Here is a 22,704-nt window from a genome sequence, read left to right as displayed (position 1 = left end):
CTTTATGAATCATGATCTTCCCCCCACCCTCTGTAATTCAGAGGACTAATGACTTTGATATTACAGTAAACTAGAGGCCCGGTGCACAGGTGGGATCCTTCAGCCTGGCCAGTGATCAAGGCTGATCAGGGCCGATCAGGGCCATCTTGCCCCCAGCCAGTCAGAAGGTCAGACAGTTGCTTAGGCTTTTATATATAGAGATTATCTATTTTCAGCCTCTGTTTAGTAAATTAAAGAAACTACTGGCTATTGGAAAACATACAGAGAGGAAATTTATTCACATACCTGTTTTTTTCTAAAACTCTCCCTTATGCCAGTCCTGAATGTAAAATCCACTATATCTTTAAATTTGGAGACTTTTCAAACAATGTATCTTTCTTTATTTTACTAAGAGACTCAAACAGATGAGTCTTTGTGTATGGTTTACCAGAATTATTTACAGAAAAATCTGATCTTATAATCTAGTTAGATGTATTATAAACTTAATAAAAATGTCTTTATTTCGAGTTCACAAAAAAGAACCCTCATTTGAAATACATATAAGAAATGAACAGTGAAGTGTCAAAATGTCTACAACTTACTTTCAAATGGGATTCAGTAGAAGAAAAAAATATATGTACATGTAAAAATATATATATAATCTGTGTAAATTGGATAAAGCAAATGTGGCAAAATATAGTCAGAGTATTTTTTCAACTTTTCTGTGAAAAATTTCAAAGTAAAAAGCCAGGGGGAACAAAGGCTCTTCACAGGCTCCTAATTCTCTTGTATTTTAGTCATTACTCTGAATACATGCCCAGTCCCTTCCTTTTTTGCCCCAAGATGCTTCTTAATCTCATTTAAAACAACTGTTACAGAATTGTTATGTCTTTTAAACAAAAATCATAGCTCTAGGAAAAAGATTTTAAAAGTAGGCTAAAAGGCATGTATCAGTGAATAAATTGTTTTACCTGAAAGTTAACATCTTCTTTCTTAAATATTAGTGCTCGAACTTCATCAGGATCTCCATTAAATATAGCTTGCACCAGTGATGGCTAAAATATAAGAGAGTAATAACAACATTAATCACAGCACATGGATGATTCTAAAGATATTTCCACATAACTTTTAAAATTATTTTTTAATAGGCACCCGAGGATATGTTTTTATTGATTTTTTTAGGGAGAGGAAGCGGGGAGGGGGAAGGGGAGAGAAGGAAAAGAACAGGGAGGGAGGGAGGGAGGGAGGGAGGGACAGGCAGGCAGGGAGAAACATCAATGTGAAAGAGAAACATAGATTGGTTGCTTCCCATACGAACCCCGACTGGGGCTCGAACCCAAAACCTTTTGGTGCATGGGACAAAGCTCCCATCAACTGAGCTACCCAACTAGGGCTCCATATAACTTTGCAATCTAAAAATTTTCTTCCCTATAGCAACAATAATCACTTGGTTTTTTTATATTAACCAAAAGTTTCATGAAGTCAAATCACATGAAAATACATGATTCCTCCTTGTGGGGGTGGGTGGGAAGACCTAATTTTAAAAAATCAATTCAAAATTACCAAAACTAAGTGATATGATAACAAATGCAAACCTTTTATTTATATATATGAGAAAAAGAAAGTTACTGCCAAATACAAGGGTGAAATTTCTCAACCTCTACTTTTTGAACTCAACTTGTCAAACTACTTGTCAAACAAGTAGTTTGACAAGTTTGAGGCTCAGCAAAGAAGGCCTCTTTAAAAAGTTCTGTTTGTGGCATCAAAGTACTTGCATGGGTCAGCAATTACATGTATAAAGATAGAAATCTAAAGAAAGAAAAGCTGCCAATTGATGAAAATCACTACTATTCGGAGACCAAAAATAATTGTATACCTGATAAAGAGACAAACACGTGCATGTCTAAATATAACAATTTCTCAATCAACGACATGGCCAGTCTGATAAGATATCATATTATACCAGTCAAATAAGAAGCCAATTGACAACAACATTTAAAATAAGGTTAAGAATAAAGTCTGAGTCTTTTCCTATAAAAAGTCTTGCATGTAAATACATAAAATTCATTACAGAAAAGTCCATGCCTCAGTGTTGCTGGCTGTACTCAACCTTTCCTAAAATATAAAGCTCTTCATTCTTATTACATCAGTTTTAAAACCACAAAATGAAAACAGAAACGTGGTTGCCACAACTATATTCTCAGTTATTTTTTTAAAGTCTTTCAAAGAGATTAAGAGATAGCAAATAAAATCTAAAATGTTATCTAAACATCTGAAAATGTAAAAATCAGAGACGTGTGCATTTTATATACAATATTGCATACTTATACATTTACAGTGCTTTTATTTGGGTTTTTAATGAAACTAGTAGAAACTAACTTTATTCTTAAAAAATAAAATTTATTCTGCTAGTTCAGTAGAATACAGTAAACATATAAACTCGTATCTTACCAATACATTTCCAGAAGATGGAGCATGTAGGGATTTATTTTCCTGTGGCAATTTAGAAATGAATGCAGGAGATTCATCTTCTACCTCCTCCAAAACAACAATACACACTCGACTCATTCGCTCTTTTAAAACACTAGATTCCCAGCTATGTGATGAAAGTCACAGTTGGAAGAGCACAAGTAGTTTTTCCTCCTCTTCTGTATGACACTTAGAATCATTCTCTGAACAGCGCAGCTGGTTTTTTAAAAGTTAATAAGTACTACCGGAAAACCTGAAGTTTAAAATTATGACTACATAACTTATAACTTCCTAAAACCAACAAGATTCAGTTATTTTCTGTTGGGTGATTGCAATACTTAAAAGAAATTTCACATCAACATGTCAATTAACTAAAAATGAGTACAAGCTCATTTAAAAATATTTTTCCTCTACCAAAATAGTCATATTGCTCTGTCTCATAGATATTTACTTGCATAAAAAGATCATTGTTTTGGGTGACACCACCACGCAATGCAGAATGAAATGAGAAACAACTGCTGTGACAGAGATAATTACAGCTATACCCACTCTTGCCTGCAAGGTCATATAGTTACCAGTAGCTGGCTTGCTTATAATTGAAAATTAAAATTAAACTCTCATTATTCTGTTTCCACTTCTAATTTGTATTCATTTCTTCAGCTTCACTGGCTTAATGCAGACACTATCCAGAAAAAGAAAAGAAAAAGTATCTAGAGCTCAGCACAAATTTTTTAAATGCAGCTCAGAGGTTGACAATTTTTTCTGTGTTTGGGAAAGAAAAAAACACAACACTCTGCATTAATGGCAAAGCTGCAGTACATTTACATGCGATGAGTCAGATCACAAGAGACAATAGGACTCTTGGTACTAGAATACAGCTTGATTAATCCAGATATTCCATATAATAGAGGAAACACAGATAGCTTTATTCCCATCGATAGCGTAAGCAAGGCAGAGCGTTCATTCTTTCTTCATCAGGCAGTTGTCTGTGGCTGCTCCAGCAAAAGGGCACAGGCACCAGGCAGAAATGGTGCTAGCGGGAATCCCAGTAGAACAGGCAGGCCGGGAAGGAATCAGAAGACATTTGAGCTCAAATTACTGCTTCAGGCTTTTCATTTTAAAAAGAGAGAGAGAGAGAAAAACCCCAGTAGTTTATCATTCCAGTGTTTCCTTTGATCTCCACATGAATACAGCTTCCACTAAATAGTCTTCATTCAGAGGAAAAAACAGCAGACTGTGCATCTTCTTTGAGCCAACTACTTTATTCAATCATCTGCCTCGGCGCCAATGCAGTTTCCTTCCACTGTGAAAACCGTTACAGTTATCCTTTTCAGTAGATTTCAGATGCTTCCCCGGTACTCAGATGATCTTGCAAAACGCCACTGACACCTCCAAACGAGTAGGTCCTTAAACAATATCTACAGAACTTCAGGATTGGCCCCACAGAAGCATTCCAACTGAGCAACAGTCTGAACAGCAAAGACTGCAGCACCGCAGAATGAAATGCCTAGTAATGCTCACATGTTACACTTACCAGAGATCTGAGCTACTGCTCGAGATGTAACTTCCTCTAGCAGTAGAAAAAACAGTGCACTTGGACTGCCTTCACAATTAGAAGGTTCATGCCAGTTCTGTGACTAATCCAGATCAAACTGAAAAATTCTCTAACTGAAAAATGAGTGCGCTTTTTAACATTTTCCACTAAAAGCCACAAGGAAATCTGGTGTACTGCCTCTGCTGACTAACACTGGTTTTAGCAAGTAAACAATTTCAGACAGCTTAACTGTTTTCGTGTGTTACAATAAAGCAAATGTTTAACCCCATAATGACAGCTGCCTTAAGAGTGTCTTCAGTGAACCTAAATAAGAGAATTAGAAATGAAGGAGAAATATTTTGTGAACATATAAAAACCATGAACCTAAGCTTTTATTCTTATTTTTTACCAAGACCATTTAAAATCTACCAGATATATGTTATTTTAAAAAATGCAAAGAAGTTGAAACAAAAGAAATTTAACGTTTACTAACAATGTTTATATTGTGGAATTTAATCAAGTCATATTTTTAAAGAAAAAAAATTTCTTAAGTTAGAAATCCTAATTCTAAAATTCTATGGATCAGATGAATTTTCACCGAAGAAATGGAATAATTCTATCTTCCCATCTGGAAATGGAATAAAGTCTTAAAATCTGTTAAAAACATGAAACTATTGTTTAAAGTCCCTGGCACAGAATCATCTATGTTAAAGGCAAAAGGTAACACAAAAAAAGCAAAAAATCTCCCGCCCCTATAAAATTAATATTCCCAAAGCTACAAATGAGTCTCAAAAACTATCCATTTATAGTTGGCTTTCTTCCCCCATTTCTGTTTACTCAACCAATGGGGTTATTTCTCAACAGAAAAATTATAAACGCAATACCATACTTCCCTTTCAATCTTTCTTTTTTCTTCTATCAACTAGCATTTTTATTAATAAACATAATAGTTATTCTGAACATTTATGATGTGCTAGGGTGCTGTACTTTGTCTGCACATTAACCTTGCTACATTCTCATATTATACAGGAAAAAACAGACTCAGAAATTAAATGTTTTATCCAAAGTCATACAAATTAGTAAAGTTGTGCCTAATTTCAAACACATGCTCTTTCCAACCTAGTCTGCTTCCACTGAGTGTATGTGTACACACATACACACATTCTCTCTCTCTCAAGATCTTTGCAACCTATAATGGTTGTGAAAGGTTTGGGTAACAAAGGAATATACTATTTGTTGTGATAATATTCCCAAACAAGTTATTTTTAAATGGGTATTTCAGGGCTAGTCTTATCACATTAATTTAAGCCAGTTTATTTACCAAAACGTGAAGAAAACAAACAAACAAAAAAACACCCTAGCATGCTACAGATAAGTATGCAAGAATTTAAGAACAAAAACCATTAAATATCAACTTATGAAAAAAAACCTATAACCCAGATAGAGCTATACAAAGATACTAAAATATGTTAACAATTTACATAATTGTATTTTAAAATATATACAATGGTTTAAGGTCAAATTAAAGACATGCAAATATTTTGACATACAAAAAATGATGTTAAGTACCTCCAGATAACCAAATAAAAAATATCATCTTGATATTTGTGAAATATCTGAAAATAAAACCACTATAGTAACAATACCCTAATATTCTATCTTCTGTTTTTTTCTTCCCCAGACCCCCCAAAAAAAACCCACAAATATTTTTTATGGGAAATTTTAACTTATTCTAAAGTACCCAATGTATAAATAAATTCACCTAATGAGACTTAAGCAGGTCTATCTTGTTTCTTGTTCTAAGTTAATTTCCATAGTTAAGTCTTCCTAAGCAGAAAACAAGGTCCTTGAAGACAGGGACTGTTTTATAAACATACAGCTTCTTCCACTTTCTTTCGACTGTAAATAATTTCACTGAAACAAATTCTACTATATCACAAGACTGAGAATGGCGAAATTATAAAACACAATGGGGGGATTCACACACACACACACACACACACACACACACACACACACACACACACACTATTTTTTCTAAACAAGTTAATGACTTTTTAAAAAATACATTTTTATTGATTCAGAGAGGAAGGGAGAGGGAGAGAATGATAGAAACATCAATGATGAGAGAATTATTGACTGGCTGCCTCCTGCACGTCCCCTACTGGGGATCAAACCCACAACCAGGCATATGCCCTTGACCAGAACCGAACCTGGGACTCTTCAGTCTGCAGGCTGATGCTTTATCCACTGAACCAAACCAGCTAGGGCCACACAGACACTTTAATCAGAAAATACAGGAGGCAGTAAGGTGTAGGCAAGCCAACTTAAGTGTAGAAATTAACAGGATATAAAACAATTAGAGGCCTGGTGCACAGGATTCATGGCCTGGTGCGGGGCTCATCCTAGTCAGCAGAGCAGCTGTGGACCCGCCCTCTGAGCTGCTGTGCACCGTTCATCCCAGTCAGCCAAGTGGCACTCCCACTGTGGGAGTACAATGATCACCAGGGGCAGCTCCTGCATTGAGCGTCTGCCCCCTGGTGGTCAGCATGCATCATAGCGACTAGTCAACTGGTTGTTCTGCTGTTTAGTTGCTGGGCTTTTATTATATAGTATAGAATGATATAAAATGACAGCTAAAACTAAGGGCTCAGGAGTCAGCCTACCTTGAGAACAAATTCTGATTCCATTATTTATGTGTCTTTGGGCAAACTACCTAAATTCCCAGAGCCTATATTTTCCAGAGCTTTTTATCTATAAGAAATATTGTAGCCCTAGCTGTTTGGCTCAGTGGATGGAGCGTCATCCAGGGACTAAAAGGTCTGAAAAGGAGACAGGTAATAAATAAGTATTTAAGAAATTATAGATGGAGAAAGTACTTGTAACATATTGACAAAGTCTGTGCAAACTTAAGTTCAACATTATGTTATTGTTTGTGTGTTTTGTTGTTGTTGTTGGTTTCAGTTGAACAATGGTAAGGGACTGTGGTTTATTTCTTGAGGCCCTTGCTTTTTAGGCCAAATTATATATACTGTGTTTAGTAAACCAACAATTTCAACCCTGACTACTTCATTAACCTCCTGTACTTTATGCTAAAATGTATCTTATCAAAAGCTTACTCCTACTTTTCACCAAATCAAGGAATAGTAAAATGCATTTAACCTTCATTTTACTGATAAAATTTAACATCCTAGAAGATAATTTTAGGTTCCTAATTTTTTTGACACACGTGATTTTTTCCTTTTTGCATAGACAGTCCATCCAAAGCTCAATTTATCTCTTACAAATCTGCAAACCCATCTTGATTATCACAGAATAAAATACTTTACTTTAGGATTAAGTGACTACTATGGGCCAACCTAGTTTACATGTATTGTGGTGAAGGATAGTAAGGAAGTGAGTTCAAACCATGTTTCAGAAACATTTCTCATAATTCATGAATCCTAAGCAATCATCTTAAAAAAAAAAGTTTTTATTGTTTTTTTTAGAGACAGAGGAAGGAAGAGGAAGAGAGACAAACATTAATCGACTTCCTCCTGTCTGCCCCCTACTGGGGATGGAGCCCACAACCTGGGCATGAACCTTGATCGGGAATCAAGCAAGCAACCTCTCAATGCATGGGACGACGCTCAATCAATTGAGACACACTGGCCAGGGCCTAAACTATCACCTTGAACTATACTTCATCTGTGTACTTTAGAAAAAGACTTATGAACAGATTTAAAAGAAAATAGGGTAGAAGGAGGGGGAAAATTAAGAAATTGTTGCTTTCCATGATGCTGGTCAGATTTCCATATGATTAGTACAGCCACTGCAAAAATGTCACACAGTTGACCCTTGAACAACACAGGTTTGAATTACACAGGTCCATTTTACATGTGGGGTTTTTCCCGCCCAATAAATATTGTAAATGTATTATCTCTGCCTTATGCTTTTCTTAATGTTTTCTCTAGCTTAGTTTATTGTAAGAATACAGTATATAAACCATAAAAATATATAATTGACTGTTTATATTACCAGTGAGGCCTCTAGTCAATAATAGTCTATTAGTGGTTAAGCTACTAATAAGAGTCAAAAATTATATGTAGATTTTCAACTGTTCAGGATAGAGGGAAGGTCAGCATCCCAACTCCACGTCGTTCAAGGGTCAGCTGTGTATTTAAAAAATGATGAATTCAAAATCCTTTTAAAAGGTCCAATTTGATTTTCTTCATGTAATGAATTTATAACCTATGTCATTTAAAAACATTTACCCAATCATATTTCCAAAATGGCTGACAACCAACATTACCTAAGATCACGTGGTTTGACTCAACTGTTATGTTACAATGGTTAAAGCTTCCATTATTAATATTACTAGGGGCCCGGTGCACGAAATTGGTGCACTGGGTGGGGGTGAGGGGGAGTGTCCCTCAGCCCAGCCTGCCCCCTCTCACATACTGGGAGCCCTCAGGCATTGACCCCCATCTCCCTCTGATCGCTTGCTCCACCCCCCCGCCCAAGTCTGACGCCTCTGACCCAGGCTTCAGGCCTGGGCAAGGGGACCATCATACCCCCCCAATCCCTGGCTCCCCCCCCCGCCCAGGCCTGATGCCTCGGCCAGAGGAGTTGACCCTCATCACCATCCGATCGCTGATCACCGGATCGGTCCCTTGCCCAGGCCTGAGGCCTCCGGCAGAGGTGTCAGGCCTGGGCAGGGCACCCCCAGCTCCCCGCGGTTGCAGGCTCCGCCCCTGCCCAGGCCTAACGCCTCTGGCCGAGGCGTCCTGCCCGGGCAGTGGGGACCCGCAGCGGCAGCGGCCCCGTGATCGTGGGCTCCACTTTAGGCCCAGGCAAGAGATCCCTAGCTCCCGGGACTGCCAGCTTTGACTCTGCCCAGTTCCCATCGCTGGCTCCACCCTTACTTCCTGCTATCACTGGCCAGGGCGGCAAAGGCACCTGATTCTCCGATCATGGCTGGGGGGCAGGGCAAAGGCGGCTCTGGGGGCTCTTAGCGCCCCCCTGGGTTTCCGATCACTGTCAGTGGCAGGGGGCTTCTTCCTGCTTTCCCTTTCGCCTCCCTGCATTGTGCCTACATATGCAAATTAACCGCCATTTTGTTGTCAGTTAACTGCCATCTGAGTAGGCAGTTAATTTGCATATAGCCCTGATTAGCCAATGAAAAGGGTATCGTCGTACGCCAATTACTATTTTTCTCTTTTATTATATAGGAGGATATATTGCATATTGTTAACATATTATTAGTATTACTTGTTATTAATCTGATGTGTTCTTTGCAAAGACCTATATTCAGCACCCATTCTTCCCATCTTCCACTCTATTAAAACATCCAGTTTTTAAGTACAGAGCCTCACAAAGAACACTACACTTCTCAGCCTCCTTGCAGCTGAGAGTCATATGACAAAATTCTGACCAGTATTTTAAGTAGAGGTGTTGTGCAGCTTCCAGAAAACTTAGAAGGACAAATGGCATATCCACCCTACTTCCTCAAATAGTAGGCTGGAGAGGATCTAAGTTCCTGAGAACTGTGAGACAGAACTGCCATGAAGCCCTGGACAGCCTACTTCCCAACTTTTAGAGAGAAATAGTTCTGCCTTGTTTAATCATTGTAATTTTCTGTCTCTTGTACTTGGAGCTGAACCTAACTCTAAGCGGTAGTCCTTACTTTTCCTTTAGTCATTAATCAGGGGCTATATATCTTCCAGTCCTGTTCTTCCACCCTCCATACTCTAGTACAGAATAGCTGCTTAAGTTTTCAACAAATAAAATGAATTACAAACACTAGCTGCAACAAATTGTAACAGAAACAATAACTGGTCAGAAAACAGCTCAAAGAACAATTCACTACATTATCCTGAGTAAGCAAAGGAAAATCAGCAGAAGGAAAAGGAAACAAACATTTATCACAAATATTCTCTATCAACTCTGGTGGATACTATTATCCAATTTGTATCTGGGAAACAGAAACTCAGTAACATCTTGTCAGTCAATGACTCATCCATCCATTTATCTATATTTATTCATCATCTACTATGTGCCAGGATTTCTGCTAGGCTGAGGAAATTAAAATGTCAATCCTTGTTCTAATGGAGCTTACACACAAATAAATATTATATAACTGCAAACTGTGATAAACTGTAGAAAAAAAAGAATTGGAAGGGAAGGAACTAGAGGAAGGTCCACATGACTAGAACAAACCATCATGAGGGACAATGGCAAATGTAGCTGGAGAAATAGGTCAACTCAGATTACACCAGGCCTTGTAAGCCAAGCTATAAAATTTGCATTTTTAATTGACCAGTAAGTCATTAATGATTTTTAAGCAAGAATGTCATCGTGCTTTGCTTTGGACTGGATGTAGGAATGAAGGAGGAGTGTTCACAAACAACTCCCAGCTTTTGACTTCAGCAACTAGTGTAGTGATGGCGAACCTTTTGAGCTCGGTGTTTTGAAAAACCCTAACTTAACTCTGGTGCCGTGTCACATATAGAAATTTTTTGATATTTGCAACCATAGTATAACAAAGACTTATATTTTTGATATTTATTTTATATATTTAAGTGCCATTTAACAAAGAAAAATCAACCAAAAAAATGAGTTCGCGTGTCACCTCTGACACACGTGTCATAGGTTCGCCATCACTGAACTAGTGCCTACTAGAGTTTAGGCAATTTGGGCCTTCTTCAGTTTCCAAATTATAAACTGAAGAATATGATTTATTATATCATGTCGAAAGTCTCTTCAAGCTCTAAATCGGTTTCAAATCTTAATCCAAAGTCTGTATCTTAGCATCTACCCTCATGATTGAAAACAAAGTGTTAACAATCTCAAAGTTGCCTAATTCCAGGTGGGTGTAAAAAGTTCCCAAAGAATAGTGAGATACGGTTCAATCCTCCTCAAACTCCAGTACATTGAAATAACGTAAAAATCTTTGGTAAGAATACCTTATTTTTAAAATGTTCAACAAAATTACAATAGCAACTGACTAAACATATATTTAATATTAATATTTCCATGCCAAGAGATTACAAAATGTCACATATGACCTTCACCTTCAAAGGCCTTATTATAACCTAGTGATTTTTTGAGTGAAACCAAAAGCACAGACAACAAAAGCAAATATAAACAAGCAGGACTACATCAAACTAAAAAGTCTGCACTGCAAAGAAAACCATCAGAAAAATAAAAGGACAATCATGAAATGGGATATTTACAGTCCATAAAACTGATCATGGACTAATAACTAAAATATATAAGGAATTCATACAATTCAATAGCAAAACAAAAATAACAACAACAAAACCCACCAAAAAACCACAAAATAAAACACAGTTGGTCCTTGAACAACATGGGCTTGAGCTGCACAGGGCCACATATATGCAGTTTTTTCAGTAAGTATTCAATTGGCCTTCCATATCCTAGCAAGCATAATATGCTTGTAGAGGTTCACATTCAGATTCAATTAACCAGAGATCTTAAACAGGACTCTCTGTCCCCACCCCCTCGCCCCCCGCAAATATATTTTTATTGATTTTCAGAGAGGAAGGGAGAGGGAGAGAGAGATAGAGGCATCAATGATGAGAATCATTGATCGGCTGCCTCCTGCATGCCCCACACAGAGGATCGAGCCCTCATACCAGGCATGTGCCCTTGACCGGAATCGAACCTAGGACCCTTCAGTCCACAGGCTGACGCTCTATCCACTGAGCCAAACCGACCAGGGCTTAAACAGGCCTTTTGATCTGAGGTTGGAAATCCACAGATGCAAAGGGATAACCGTATACATTGTACTATGCCATTTTATGTAAGAGAGTAGAGCATCTGAGGATTTTGGTAACTGGGGGAGAAGGGGTGCCCTGGATCCAATCCACCATGGATAATTGAGGGATGACTACAATCAAATCTTGGTAGAGTCAAAAGTTATCTATCTATGTAATTCAGACTGCTGGGGCTAACCCCCACATTGTTCAAGGGTCAATTATAACCTGATTTCAAAAATGGACAAGGACCTAAATAAGATACTTTTCAAAAGAAGACATACTATTTTCAAACTACAGTTGGATGGATCTATGAACGTGAAACCCATAGATACTAAGGGCACACAGTATTTATTGAAGAAAAAACAACCCACATAGAAGTTGACCCACACAGTTCAAACCCGTGTTGTTCAAGGATCAATTGGACTATACCTGTCACTAATTCAGTCATTGTTAAGAGTGCACCATGAGTTTATTGTTATCCTAAATAATAAAAGGCTAATATGCTAAGTGTCCGAACGTTTAACCAGTTGCTGTGATGTGCACTGACCACCAGAGGGCAGATGCTCTAACTGGTAGGTTAGCTTGCTGGTGGGAGCCGGCCAATCGGAACTGGGCGAGACCGGCTGGACATGCCCTTGAGCCCTCCTGTGGCCCCCCTCCCCGGCCCCAATCGTGCACCGGTGGGGTCCCTCGGCTTGGCCTGTGCCCTCTCACAATCCGAAACCCCTCGGGGGCTGTTGGAGAGCCAGTTTTGGCCTGATCCCCACAGGCCAGGCTGAGGGACCTGCCCTCTCACAATCCGAAGCCCCTCGGGGGCTGTTGGAGAGCCAGTTTTGGCCTGATCCCCACAGGCCAGGCTGAGGGACCCCACCGGTGCACAAATCCATGCACTGGGCCTTTAGTTGGCATATAAAGATACCTTCTAATTGTCCATCCTCTAAAAAAACCTGTGGCTTATATAAAGCTATCCATAAACTTCAATGTTGCTATCTTTTCCTCCTCCAACTTATTAGAAGGGTGCTTTCTCAAAGAAGCTGAAGGTCTACTAGCTAGAAAATATCAAAACTTACCCTGGATGATTATATTTCAGAGAAAAATGAAACACTAAACCTATTTATAATACATGAATAGTTTAGCTACCTAAAGTGTAGGCAAGTGCCATCTAATCTATAATAATAAAAGCATAATATGCTAATTAGACCAGATGTCCTTCCTTCTGGACAAAGCTGCAGCAGGCAGGGGCGGGGGCCGGGGCCAAGGCCCTTGCACGAATTTTGTGCATCAGGCCTCTACTAGAAGTAATAAGTGAGCCACATGTGTAATTTAAAATTTTCTAGCAAATACATTTTAAAATGGTAAAATACATCTTTACAATGTAAACATTAATTTTAACAATATTTTATGTAATCAAATACAGTTGATGCTTGAACAATATGAGGTTAGGGTTTGTTCAAAACGGTCAAAAATCTGCCCTGACCGGTTTGGCTCAGTGGATGGAGTGTCAGCCTGCGGACTCAAGGGTCCCGGGTTCGATTCAGGTCAAGGGCATGTACCTTGGTTGCAGGCACATCCCCAGTGGGGGGTGTGCAGGAGGCAGCTGATCGATGTTTCTAGCTCTCTATCCCTCTCCCTTCCTCTCTGTAAAAATTCAATGAAATATATTAAAAAAAGAAAAAGATGGATAATGGTGATGGCTGCACAACTCTGTAAACATACGAAAAATCACTGGATTGTATTCTTCCAACATGTGAGTTTTATGACATGTACATTATACCTCAATAAAGCGGATAATAAAAATGCCTGAAATTTGGGCTGTCTTGAAAGGAACCATGTTTCTGAGCCAGTACACCTGTCCGAAAGTGTGTCACAGAGTGGGTGGGGAGGCATCTGAGGCAGGCGCTGGAGGAAATGGGACCAGCAGAATCTTACTCATGAGCCAGGGAGGAGGCCTGGGATCGAAATGGGACTTAACAGTGTAAAAATCTGCCCTGACCGGTTTGGCTCAGTGGATGGAGTGTCAGCCTGCGGACTCAAGGGTCCCGGGTTCGATTCAGGTCAAGGGCATGTACCTTGGTTGCAGGCACATCCCCAGTGGGGGGTGTGCAGGAGGCAGCTGATCGATGTTTCTAGCTCTCTATCCCTCTCCCTTCCTCTCTGTAAAATATCAATAAAATATTTTTTTAAAAAAATCTGAGTTAACTCTAACTCTTCAAAACTTTCAGTCCTTTCTCATTATCTGCTGGGGATTGGTTCCAGGACCCCATGTGAAGTTGCAGTATAAGATAAAGAGAAGGTCCAGAAAGCTTATTCAAAGAAATAATGGCCCATAACTTCCCAAATTTAGGGAATGAAATGGACATTCAGATCTATGAAGCCCAACAGACACCTAAAAACATAAACTCAAAGAAATCCACACCAAGACAACATTAAAATCAAATTGTCAAAGTCAAAAAGACATGGAGAGAATTTTGAAGCAGAAAAGAGAAAAGGGACTTGTCATGTGAAAGGAACCCCCATAAAACTGCAGGAGATAGCTCAGCGGAAACTTTGCAGGTCAGAAGCCAGTGGGATGATATATTCAAAGTGCTGAAAGACAAAAGCTGTCAACCAAGAGTAATATATATACGTTGCAAAACTGTCCTTCAAAAATGAAGGATAGTAACTTGCCCAGACAACCAGAGCTGAGTTCATCAAGAGATCTGCTTAACAAGAAATGCTAAAGTCATTTCTTAAGGTTGGAATGAAAGGATGCGAAATATCAACATGAAAACATATGAAAGTATAAAACTTGCTGGTAAAGATAAAAATACAGACAAATAAAAAGTACTGTCATACTGTAACAGCGGTGCATAAATAATTTTTTTTTATCCTCACCGAAGACATGTTTATTGATTTTTGAGTGAGAGAGAGAAAGAGAGACACAATTGGCTGCCTCCTGTACATACCCAGACTGGGGTGGAACCTGCAACCTTTTGGTGTACATAGGATTACTTTCCAACTAAATAAGCTACCCAACTAGGGCTAAATAACTTTTAACTCTAAAAATATATTAATGGATATACAATATAAGAAAATGTAAATTGTGACATCAATAATGAAGTGTAGGGGGTTAGAAGCGAAAGTGTACAATTTTTGCATGAGATCGAATTTATCAGCTTAAAATAGAATATTTATAAGATGTTTTATATAAGCCCTGTGATTACCATAAACAAAATGCTAATAGAACAAAAGAAAAAGAATAAAAGCTTACCAATACAAAAAAGTCAATGAAAGAGAAAGAAAGGTACAAGACATGAAAAAAGGAGCACACACACACAGTACAATACAGGAACAAAACCAAAACAAAATGACAATAGTAATTTCTTCCGTATCAACAATTACTTGAAATATAAATGGATTAAACTAAGCAGTCAAAAGTCAGAGTGGCTGAATGGGTTAAAAGACACAAGATCCAACATATGCTGTCTATAAGAAAGTCACTTTAGATTTAAGGACATACACAAGCTGAAAGCAAAGCAATGTAAAAAGATATTCCATGAAAACAGTTATGAAAAGAGAGGAGGGATGGCTAAATTTATATCAGACAAAACAGACTTTAAAACAGTCACAAGAGACAATAAATAAACAAACAAAAAAGACCAACAGACAGACATTATATAAATGTCAAAAGGGTCAATTTATCAGGAAAATATAAAAATTATATAAATGCACCCAACATCAGAGCACATAAACATACAAAGCAAACAGTGACAGAACTGAAGGGAGAAATAGTAATATAATGATAGCAGCTGACTTCAATATCCCACTTTCAATAATGAATAGAACAGCCAGACAGAAAATCAACAACGAAAAAGTAAGCTTGTACAACACTATAGATCAAATGGACCTAACAGACATTCTACCTAACAGCAGCAGAATATACTTTCTTCTCATAATACACAGAACATTCTGCAAGACAGATGGCATCTTAGGTCACAAGATAAATTTTAACAAATTTAAGATTGAAATCATAGCAAATATCTTCTCTGGCCACAATGGAATGAAACAGTAATCCATAGCAGAGAAATTACTAGAATATTAGTAAATATGTAGAAATTAAACAAACACTCTTGAACAACCAATGGATCAAAGAAGAAATCAAAAGGGAAGTTAGAAAATACCTTGAGTCAAATAAAAGATCTAAAATAACTTAGCATCTCAAGGAACTAGAAAAAAAAACAACTAAGCCCAAAGTTAGCAGAAGAAAAAAATACATAGATTAGAGCAGAAATAAATGAAACAGAGAGCAGAAAAACAATAGGGAAACAAATGAACAAAACTAAAAGAGTTGTTTTTATGAAAATATAATTTGACAAATCTTTGGCTAAACTATGATGAAAAGAGAATGCACATATAAAATCAGAAATGAAAGAGGAGACATTATAATTGATGCTAAAGGGGAAAAGGAGATCATAAAGCTATGCCAACAAATTGTTCAACCTAGAATGGATAAATTTCCATATACATAAAATTTACCATGACTGAATCATGAATAGAAATCTGAGCAGAGATGTAATTTATAAGGACACTAAATTAGTAATTAAAAACCTCCCAATAAGAAAAGCACAGGATCAGATGGCTTTACTGGTGAATTCTACCAAACATTTAAAGAATTAATGCCAATCCTTCTCAAACTCTTCCAAAATAAATTGAGGAGAAAGGAACATTTCCGAACTCATTTATGAAATCAGCATATCCAACATTATCAAAACCAGATAAAGACACTACAAGAAATTTACAAGTCAATATTCCTGATGAACTTAGATGCAAAAATCCTCAACAAAATACCAGCAAACCAAATTCAGTAGCACATTAAAAGGATCACGCACCATGACCACGTGGGACTTAAATACTGAAATGCAATCATGATTCATCATACAAAAATCAAGGAATGTGACACAAGACATTAATAGAGTGAAGGACTTAAAAAATCACACATTCATCTCAGTAGATACAGAAAAAACATTTGGAAAAATTCAAAACACTTTCATGATAAAAACTTGTAACTATTAGGAATAGAAAGAAATAAGGAAATGACCTTAACATAATACAGGTCATATATAAAAAGCCCACAAATCAATGGTGAAAGACTGAAGGCCTTTCCTCTAAAATCATGAACATAACAAGTATGTTCACTCTCACTATTTATTTTTAACACAGTAGTGGATTTGAAGGAAGGAGGGTGGGAAAGAAGGAGGGGGGAGGGAGAGGCATCTAAATCAGAAAGGAAGATATAAAATTATTTTTCTTTGCAGATGACATGATCTTACATAGAAAACCCTTAAGATCACACACACACACACGAATGAATTAATGAATTCAGCAAAGGTGCAGGATAAAAAAAAAGCAACAAAAATTAGCTGTGTTTCTATACTCGAAGAATGAACTATCTGAAAATAAAATTTCATTTACAATAGCATCATAAACAATAAAATACTTAGAAATAAACTTAATTAAGGAGGTAAAAGACTTGTAAACTAAGAATTATAAAACATAGATGAAAGAAATTAAAAATGATATAGATACATAGAAAGATATCCTGTGTTCATGGATCAGAAGATGTAATGCTGTCCAAAAAAGGGGGGGAGGGATACAGGACAGGGGAATAACTGAAAAAAGAATAACAGATAAAGGAAGATCACACAGATACAGAAGAAAGTGTGTGTGTGTGTGTGGGGGGGGTGGATTTTGAAAAGAAATGGGAAAATTATCTTGAGTTATAAAGAAAGGATCTTTGTCCTGAAAAACAAGGTGTTGATGTAAGTTAGTTGGTGGAAGAGAACAGGTAAAGTTGAAAAGGAAAAGGAGTGTTTAGCAGTTGAAAGTAATGGGTTATGGGGCCTAGGATGAAATAGCAAAAATTCAGAAGTGAAGATAGTTTCAGTACATGAGACAAGTTGGAAGATGTGGTCATTAGAGTTATGTGGCTAGAAGCAAATGGAGAGGCTCATGTTGTGGAGGTTGTTAAACTGTAAAATATGATGTTCAAAATGTCATCTACAAAGAAATGATATCACCTAGATGGCTGAGACAACTATGATCCAGATGTAGCAATGGGGAGTGAAATTTGACAGACAATAGCAACAAGAAATAGAAGGCTAACCTAGACAGATGATATGCGCCTCCAGAGAAGGAAGGTTTTTATAGGTAGGTAGACTAGTAAATGGAGGATGAGAAAAATGCTGACTCCACGCCCTTCCCTCCTCCACACACACACACACACACACACACACACAGCACAGCACGAGCCCATATAGGGAGTGCGTGAGAGTGGGGGAAGCGGGGAGGGATAGAGAGAGACATTCCCAAGATAGACTTGGCTCTGAGTAAAGGAACAGTTGAGAAGACTTCTGGAGAAGCATGTACTTATAAAAACTATGGTTCAGTTAACACAGGAGATGGCTTTCTAGGAAGAGTGTAGATTCAAGTTATATACGAGCACTTAAGGACTAAATCAATATTCAAATGACTATTTCCAGATTTGAGTCTTGAAACAATTATTTCCTTTCAAAAGTATGCAAGCAAAAAATGTTAAGCCAAATGTAACAATACAGGTAGTTTTCTAAAATATACCCAATATGCCAAAACTGGGGAGAAGGGGAGGGGGGGAGAAAACTACTTGGTTGTCAAGTATATTGCATTGTATTTAAGCAATATTTTTGAAAGTCAGATTACTTTCTTCAAAATTTTAATTATCTCAAGTAGTTAGAAATTAAGCAAAAGTACTCATCATTCAGACTTGATTGAAGGTCAGGCTGAAATGGAGGTTTTTTTTAAGTTGTGTTACTTTCAAATATCCTATGTGATCTGTCTCTCATCAGTATAATTTTTGACTGGGACTTACATTAACTACCAGCATCTATGCCATATGACTTATACACCCACGCCCAGGATAACACACTTCTGAACGTAATTACATTATTAATTGCAAAATTCAAACTAACAAATTAGTACAATGTAAAATTTTTATTTTAAACAGGATGAGTTTCTGCCTTCCCTTTTAAAAGATTGAGGAAGGGTATTTCCAATTCATTCTAATTTCTAGTGTAGTGGCACTGGAGTAAATATAGTATCAAGACTAAAGGGAGAAAATTTTCAACTTAAAAATAAGTTGCTATGGTCACCCAATGTTTACCTTTATAAGCAATCATTAGAAGAGATGCCCAAGGAATTCCCACAAGTGCAGTAAGATCAGTAGCTGAAGTGTACACTAGTTATTTCACACACAAATTGAGACTGTATACGCCAAATCCATTTCAAAGTAGTTATTGTTTGGGAAATTCTAAAGAAAATGATTCACACATCTTTCATTTCAAACCATAGAAGGGTGGAAAAAAAATACTGATGATAACTATTTTAAAATCCAAGTGATGACTCAGAGAGTTTAAACATTTTTCATATTTTTGTTCCCTTTATGAAAGAACTAGAGGCCCGGTGCACGAAAATTTGTCGGGGGGGGGGGGGTTCCTCCCCCCTCAGTCTGGCCTCCCTCTGTGAGAGGCCACTGGGAGGATCAGGGGAAGGCGCTGCCCCCATCACCCCGCTGCTGCCGCTCCCAAAGCCATTCACTGGGGCTGCAGACCCTTGGCCCTCGCTTCTTAGTGCTGGCCCCGCCCCCCGCCCACTTGTGGGGGACGATCTGGGACCAGGCCTGGGACCAGGCCGGCTGAGGGAGGTTGAGGCACCGCAGTCGCACCCCATCCAGCCTCTGTGGAGGCTCCAGGACCCGTGGGCCACCCCACTTCTCCCAGCGCCCGCCTCTGAGTATAGAGGGGCTATGTGGCGAAAGTAGGACTTGCCTGGGCCCACCGGTGCCATCCTGCCTCTCCTGTGCCACCGGCCCTTGGCCCTCACAGCTGCTGCAGCTTTGTCAGGGGGGTGTCTGGAAGACGTGCAGTCTAATTAGCATATTACCCTTTCATTGGTATAGATTCTATCTAAAATTATCAAATTTTGTCAATTGCTATTGTTGAAATAAAGAAAATGTGTTTCAACATATTTTGGGTATGAAATTTGTCTGCATAAATAGATTTTAATGCTCTTGATAAACTTGAAAAAGCTATGCTTATAACTTAATGTTACTTCAAAATAAAACAATGTCTATTCCTTTAGCTGTAGTCAATTTTTAACTTCTTAAATGGCAAGAAGGGTGGCTGTCAGAATTAATAACTAGCTCATTATTCACTAACTACGTAGTTAAACCTACTATTTCATTTTATATTATAGAACTTCTTTGTCTGCTTTGTTCACAATCAGAGCATTCAGTATTGGGAGAATACCTATAAAACTTTTGACCCCAATATAATTCTAATGTGTTTTTAAAATTATATGGTTCATCTTTACATGATGATGGGCCTTCACAAAGTGTCTACTTTTCCACATAATAGACTATTAAATGTTTGTTCTTGACTATTAGGGCTATCCTAAACTAAACTAAAATAGCATGTTACCCTCAACTGATTTAAACAATAGATTTATCATCATAAATGACAGGAAGTGAAATAAGGTGGCTCTAAAATGGCTGATTCAGTTATCCAATGATATCACAAGGCTTCTTCTAGCTTTTCTCTATCAGATTCAGCATGAACCTCAGGACAATTCCCTTCATAGTCACATGATACCTGACAAACTTCAAGGCATCATGTCAGACACATATTGTGCAGTAGAAGGGGGACTTTCCCTGGCATGTGACTGTAGTTAGCACATGTCCCTTTCTAAACAAATAACTACTAAGCAGAGTAGGATTACCACAATTAACTTAAACTATCAGGGATTTCTCCAAGTCCTGTGGGATAGAGGTGGGCATTCAAACAAAACTGGGGCCTGCAAGGAAGGAAGCAGGTTATGGCCAGTGAGCAGGCAACCAACAGTATGTTATGTACTACACCAAGCATGTCAAACTCGTGGCCCATGGGCCGCATGCCTCATTTATTTGGCCTGTTAGACTTTGAGTTTGACATGTTTGTACTACACTGAAAAATTGAACCTTGACCTTTTATTTCAATAGATTAATTTTCCCATCATTATGAATTAATCTCAACACACAAGTACTGAAGAATACTTTGAGGACTCTCGAGATTTATTTTTTTAAAGGGAAAAAAATCAGTCATCAGTAATTTATCTTAAAACAGATTAAAGGCAATCATTTGATAAATGCCACTAATGAAAGAGATTAGTATACCTTAGAATATTAAATAATGAAATTACACTTTAATTAAAACAAAGACTTTATCTCAAAAATGTTTCCTAGGAATCTCACTTTTCTCTTCTAGGAAAAATAAGGCTAATGACTAGACATAGGTCAGATTGCATCCAGAGTATTGAGATGAGAACACATTAGAAGAGGGTAGATGAGGGCAGATCTAAAAACCATGTCCTAAGTGTCAATGAAGCTGAAAGTATTTTGTCTGAAAAGGAGTCAGGTGGAATATGACAGCTTTAAAATATTTGAAGTGCTGTCATTGTGAAGCAATACCAAATTGCATAGTTCTGGAGTTAAGGATTAGGATCAATAGGCCCTGGCCGGGTAACTCAGTTAGAGTGTTGCCCTGATATGCCAAGGTTGCAGGTTCCATCCCCAGTCAGGGCACATACAAGCAGCAACTAATGAATGCATAAGTAAGTGGAACAACAAATCTATGTTTCTCTCTCTTTCTCAAATCAATTTTTTAAAAAAGATCAATGAACAATAAATAACAAGCAGAAAGATGAAATCTGGTTCAATATAAGATAGTACTTTCATCTAGCATTATTTTACCTGAAGATGGAACAGGATGGCTGCTCATGTGGGGCAGGGATGAACATCCATCCCAGCCAACTTAAATGCCTGTGTAGTCAGTTGTAACAACTTGCCTGCAAAGTAGTTTTTAATCAAAATTTCAAAGATAAAAATCTGACTGGAGAAGTCAAAAATTGAAAAAAATCACATCACTAAGAAATGGAGAAAACTGGATTATAATCCAGGCCCATCTGTCTCCAAAGCTGGCTCTTCCCACACATCACACACACCTAAGAGAAGTTAAATTAGCAGTTGTTAAGGAAGCACATGGGATTTCTGAGTTGTCGAAAACAGAATATCATCTGATTTGACGTCCCTTTCAAAGTTAAGATGCCAGAAATGAAAAGTATTATTTCCTTCCATTTATAGGAGTATTTCCTACTTTAAGAATGCTCTCACATCTAGTCTCATAAAAAATATTTTAAGGTAAGTAAGCTGGGAGGCATTATCTCTTGGCATTCTACTTCACAGAGAAAGAGGACAATAAAGATGAATTCTTTCAACTTCCTTGATTTACTTCCAAACATATTTGTTTGTATTTTCAACTTTTCCCCTCTGATATTTCATTCATTCAGTGATCATTTATTAAGCACTTTGTTTGTTTAATTCTCATCCAAGGATATGTGTGTTTTTAAAATTGATTTTACAGAGAACGGAAGGGAGAATAGCGAGAGAGAAACATCAGTGATAGAGAAGCACCACTGGGGTTCAAACCTGCTACCTGCGTATGTGCCCTGACTGGGAACCAAACCCACCATCTTTTGGTATATGGGACAATGCTCCAATCAAGTGAGCTTGGGCCAAGCACGTTTTAACATGCCAGTACAAACCTTAATGACTTCACAGTCTGACAGGAAGAGCTTGTATTCACAGAGGAAAAAGTAAGTTTATTAAAAAACATTTCCGAGGAGAAACTAAGATGGCGGCAGAGATAAACACCGGGAAATTAATGCCGCTCACAACAATTGATTAATACCTCAGAGAAACAATACGGACTTCATCCAGAACCATAGGAAGCCTGGCTGACTGTAAACTCTACAACTAGAAGGAAGGAAAGGCACACTGAGACCCAGAGAAGCTGCAGGAGAGAAGCACAGAGGTACGGGGCTCACCCGGGGCTCGCGCGCGCGGAAAGGGACTGGGAC

The 22,704-nt window shown here is 37.9% G+C and overlaps 1 protein-coding gene across 5 annotated transcripts in view; it reads right to left on the bottom strand.

Annotated features, from left to right (window-relative positions):
- The window catches only part of ANKRD28 (ankyrin repeat domain 28), a 115,669-nt gene that overhangs the window by 84,062 nt on the left and 8,903 nt on the right, over window positions 1-22,704 (bottom strand). For 2 of the 5 annotated variants that reach the window (XM_006770179.2, XM_015568100.1), the window contains one exon: window positions 951-1,034. In XM_006770179.2, coding sequence (XP_006770242.1) covers window positions 951-1,034 — 84 coding nt within the window. Of the gene's footprint in view, window positions 1-950; window positions 1,035-2,430; window positions 3,971-22,704 lie in introns of those variants that run through there. The other 3 variants (XM_015568102.1, XM_006770178.2, XM_015568101.1) reach the window with 3 other exon arrangements.

Source organism: Myotis davidii, unplaced genomic scaffold (genome assembly GCF_000327345.1).
Source record: "Myotis davidii unplaced genomic scaffold, ASM32734v1 scaffold962, whole genome shotgun sequence".
Lineage (NCBI taxonomy): Eukaryota > Metazoa > Chordata > Mammalia > Chiroptera > Vespertilionidae > Myotis > Myotis davidii.
This window is presented reverse-complemented; position numbering and strand designations above follow the sequence as displayed.